Genomic DNA, 5,000 nt, shown 5'->3' with positions numbered 1-5,000 from the left:
TGACACAAGATCAGGCCTGTGCACCTCATCGCTTCATTAGTTTAGCTTGCTGTCCTGGAGAGGAAATTGTTTTTCACAGCCAGCTCACACAGAAAAAAAACACAATCACACTCCCACACACACACACACACACACACACACACACACACAGATACAACGAGCAGCAACAGTTTGACAGGAATGACAGAGTAACAGTGTCAACAGAGGAACGAGATCAGCAAAACAGCAGCGTTAAGTATGTGCAAACACATTCACGCACATATGCTCATGCACACACACACACACACACACACACACACACGAGACACACACATGAGAGTCCCTGCGGCAGACAGAGAGGTGAGAGGTAAACATCTTCATCAGGAGCGCAGGAATGTAAATTTGTACAAAAACGAGGCGGACTGCTGATTCACGTTTCCAGATAGCGAGCCCCGGGGAACCCTGCAGGTCCTGGGAGCTGCGTGTGACTGATTGCGGATATTTCCTCTGAAAACCGTCAGCGGGAGCGCCGAGCCCGGCAGGTTGTGCCCGAACGCGCAGGAACCAATCTGCATCAACGTCCGTTTGAAACCGGCCTCGGCCGCGGCTGGAATGCGCCCCCCCCCCCCGCCCCCGCCTCACGTTTTGTCCGGCTCACGTGCCGCGGTGAGGTCAGAGGACTGCTGCTCCTCTCCCAGCTCGACATCTGCCATCTTGGATCTGATAGAGCCACGCACCGTATGGATCATCTCCAGTCGCTCAGTGGCAACGCAAAAATTGGATCCTGTCACTGCAGTTTGAAAAATGAGACGGGATGGCTCGAGGCAAAATGACAAATTCAGCGTTCCATCAAATGTGGGAGGAAATCTAAATATTCAGAGTAAACAGCGGCACCTGTTTTCTCCTCTGCTCTCTGGAGAAGAAGCGGGGGAGAACAGGGGGAGGAATGTTTTGATGCAAATGGAGAATAATTTGAAATAAGCAAAACAAAAAAAAGATAGAGGAGAGGAGGAGGAGGAGGAGGAGAGCTCAAGAAGAAAGGGAAAGTGAAAAGAAAAGAAAAATCACTTGGGGAAAACCAGATGGAAAGGAGGACGGAGAGTGGAAAAGCTGTCAAGTTCAAAAGGACCATTCGTCTTTCTAAAGCATCAAAGCGCTGAGTCGTGGCGGGGCGAGCTGAGGTCGTCCTCACAGGGACAGCACAGCGGGTCAGAGGTCAAAGGTTCAGCTCTGATGGAGCAAGACCCGAAACTCTACTTTCACTTGAAGCCGCAGCTCAGTCTTGTGGCTGCTTTATCCTAATATGCATTTATGTACAATTGAAAACAATGTTTCCGTGTTGAAAGTTTTCGAAAAGTCCCCCTGTCCACACTGAACCGCCAAAAAACGCATCATTTTGTCCATGGGCATGATCAGGACACTTGGGCTGCTTTGGCTTTCCGCCACTGGCTTTTTTAAAAGGTTGTTAGTTTACAGAGCGATTGTTAAGAACGAAGTCTGTTAGCAAGTTAAGTTTCCAAAAAAAAAATGCCTAAATCAAAAAGTGAAGAAGTGTCACGGTAGAGTTGTTCTTCTCTAGTTGTGCGAGGAGTTTGGGACGGCTCTCCGGCCACAACCACGGGTTCCTTGAGGCGTCGAAACAGTCGATGCAGCCTGGATGGATCACATGATAATGACACACCTGAGATCACATGACAATCACACGTCAGCGTTTTCAAAAAGCCCCGTTTTCCCCATCAACACGAAACCGGCGTTTCCAAATATATCCACTTGGGAGAGTTTTTGGAGGTTGAAAACACCGTCTTATTGTGGTTGGAAGGCCGAGACGGTGCGTTTTCAAATTCATCTGGATTAGTGTGGACCAGGCTTTGGTTTAACTGAGAGCAGCCCAGAGATGGAGAAGCCGGAGTCCTGTCTGTGGTCTTGAGGATCTGCTGTACACTTAATATAAGATAGACTTATCTCCTTCTACACAAGTCTCTACCACATATCCTACTATAAAATGAGGAAAACTCTGTCCTTCTGTCTGTCTGTCTGTATCCATTTTGCTCCTCAATGGGTTGGCCGTTCAATCTGAAACTGCACATGGGCATTGAGCATTGGCATAGGCAGGGACTGACAAAGCTGATTTTTCCATTTTCCCAAATTTACGCTGTTTATGCGCATTTTTGGCAACTCTGCACGGAGTTGTTGCGCGTGCATCCCCGGGTATGGACTAGTTATTTGCAAAATACTGGAATAATAAAACCGTCATTTGCTTTTTGGGCCTGAGAATGAGGCTTTCTGAGCTGAAATGTGTTGCAGCGTGCCGCTCACTCACAGCACCGTCCTCCATCGCTGAAGAGCTGAAAATGCGAGGAGGGATTCGGACATTTTGAGCAGCTGAAAATAGCAGCAGGCAGGGGGAGAGAGACCAGAGCGTGAGTCTGAAAGCCAGAAATCTCAGCAGCAGGCCAAGTAATCACTGAGTCATCGGTATTGATCAACAGCCCTGCAGATAGATTATGGGCATTTTGTGTCATGGGACATGGAGAGTGAAATCCCTTATAGACATATTACCGTTTCAAAATCACTTTCTCATTTCTTGTTTCCAGGTAATGGATTCACCAGAGAGCAGAAACATGATTTACTGGACACCAAGTCAAACTGCCAGTTGGAATTAATTTAAATACGTCTCTCTGTTTGATTCATCTGTCAATAGAGCACAGAGGAAGGAAAAACAGTGTTTAGAGTCCAAGACACTTCTACCTTCCTCCTGACACAGCAAAGCAAATGCTTGTTGCTTCATTTGATCATTTTTATTTCATTTTAACTTCAAATTTTGATTATATCACATTTAAAAAATAAATGACACAATCAAATAACAGTATCATGCTGTATTAAATACTGAATATTACTCATAAAACAAATGAATTAAACAGAGATGAATATGTAATTGAAGAGGTTCGTTCATTTGAAAAAGTGACACCTTTGCAAGTAAAACAAATGACGCTATTCTTTTTAAAGGTTAGTAAGAAACTTCGTTGACAAAATGAAAACACTTTCACAGTCTGGTTCCTCCTCAGTTTAGAGGAGAGGCTGAATTATGAACCTCAGGGGAAGATTTTGTTTTCCTAATTGGATATATAGTGTTTTGGAAATGGACGCTGCTAATGATGAAGAGATGAGAGCAGAGAAACAGAAAGAGAGAGAGAGAGAGAACAGAGTGAGTGTTTGAACCTGAGGCGGTCTGGTTCTGCACCTGGTTAGCCTCAGTCCGGTCTGGTGCTGAGACCCAGACCCAGACCGGCCGGAGAGGGACAGACTGGATCTGCGCTCCAGAAACACATCCAGTGGATTTCTTGCTCCAGCAGCTGAACAAATGTAGCTGTTGGCCTGAAGTGAGGCGGCTCACAGGTCTCCAAGAGGAGAGAACCAGTGTCAGAAAGGCCAAGACCAGATGATGTTTTATATACTGTTAATTAGTCACATGCTCCGTCATGCACACACACACACACACACACACACACACACAGTCAAATGTTTGGACACGCACATTTTTCTTTATTTTTTACTATTTTTCACATCAAAACTATGAAATAACACAAATTGAATTATGCAGTGACCAAAAAGTGTTAAACAAATCAAAACTATCTTATATTTTAGATTCTTTAAAGCAGCCGCCCTTTGCCTTGATGGAAAGGCAAAGGCTTTGGAGAGAAATTCATACATAGGATCAACTTCACTATTTATATTTGTCTAAGAAACTAATTTCAAGCATTTAAGCAGAAGCCTTTAGATCAAAATGGTTTTAAGAGAATGAAAAACATAGAACATGCAGTCAGGTGGGTCCAGACTGTTGACTGGTAGTGTGTGTGTATAAATATACAGTATGCACATGCAAGTATGTGCAGACACACACACACACACATGGCAGCGAGCCTAGATTTCTAGACTTGTCTGCCTTGACATACAGAAAAAAATGCAAACACATCATTTCAAAAGGGTTTGCATGGTCTGTGTTGTTGCCAAGGCAAATATAGGACTGACATTTAAAAAACAAACCCGCTTGTGGAAAGCCGGGGCAGTGAAGCAACACGCCGGGGTCGACTGGAGAGCAAGGAAAGGTCACCGATATAAAAACCTGCCTCGACTCTGAATTTCTGACAATTTTATAAAAGCTTTAATTTCACCTTCTTCCTCTCAGTCTGACACAAGCTGGCCGGGGAATTCACAACTGCTGGTGAGTTTGACAAGTATCCAATCAGGCTCTGTTCTGTTGTAAACACTGACTACGTTTACATGGACAACAATAATCAGACTCTTGGCTTTATTCTAAATGAGACAATATTCAGATTAAGCTGTTTCCATGTGCTGCTTATAGAAATATTCCATTCATGTTCCTGTTCCCATGCTGCTGAGCAAAGTCCGATCAGCAGGACAGAGGAGAATCACTGGAGACGTGATTCTATGTTTTTATACATTTACAGTTTAAGACTTAAGTTTATTGAAAACTTCATGATGTCCATTTCCCTCTAAATCCTGAGCATGGTGAATACTCCACATGTCTTCATGTGACTCTGCTTACTCCGACTGCGACCTTATTCAGGTTGAGGTAATCAGAAATCATGCTGTTTACATGGCAACTTCTTATTCAGACTGTTGTCTTAATCAGGCTAGAGATCTCATCTAGTGTCTTCACCTGTCGTGTTTTCAAACTGCAGAGACTCCGCAGGTAAAACCTAATTTCCAACAGTGGAATTTAACGGTATTGGCAGTACTGTGTGAATGGCAGCATTACGTTAAAAAAGCAGAAAGTGTCTTCTGTCTTGTGTGAACAACAGAAACTGCTGCCTTTACCGGAAAAATTAAAACGGTAATTTCACGTGTTTAATGTGTGGCTGGAGGAAGTCCTAACCCTCAATTTGTCTTTTTAAAGTGTGTTGTTTTGATCAGAGGCCTGGACCAGCACAGGGACCAGCAGAGGGACCAGCACAGGGACCAGCAGAGGGACCAAATGTCTAGACGGTCGAAGCTGAAAA

At 44.3% G+C, this 5,000-nt stretch overlaps 1 protein-coding gene across 1 annotated transcript in view; it reads right to left on the bottom strand.

The window, feature by feature from the left end:
- The window catches only part of LOC139912126 (adrenodoxin-like), an 8,010-nt gene extending 7,318 nt beyond the window's left edge, over window positions 1–692 (bottom strand). The window contains exon 1 of the mRNA XM_078286183.1: window positions 638–692. Within this exon, the coding sequence (XP_078142309.1) occupies window positions 638–692 (55 nt within the window). The remainder of the gene's footprint in view (window positions 1–637) is intronic.
- Between the last annotated feature and the right edge of the window lie 4,308 nt (window positions 693–5,000).

This window comes from Centroberyx gerrardi, chromosome 10 (genome assembly GCF_048128805.1).
Source record: "Centroberyx gerrardi isolate f3 chromosome 10, fCenGer3.hap1.cur.20231027, whole genome shotgun sequence".
NCBI classification, from domain to species: domain Eukaryota; kingdom Metazoa; phylum Chordata; class Actinopteri; order Beryciformes; family Berycidae; genus Centroberyx; species Centroberyx gerrardi.
This window is presented reverse-complemented; position numbering and strand designations above follow the sequence as displayed.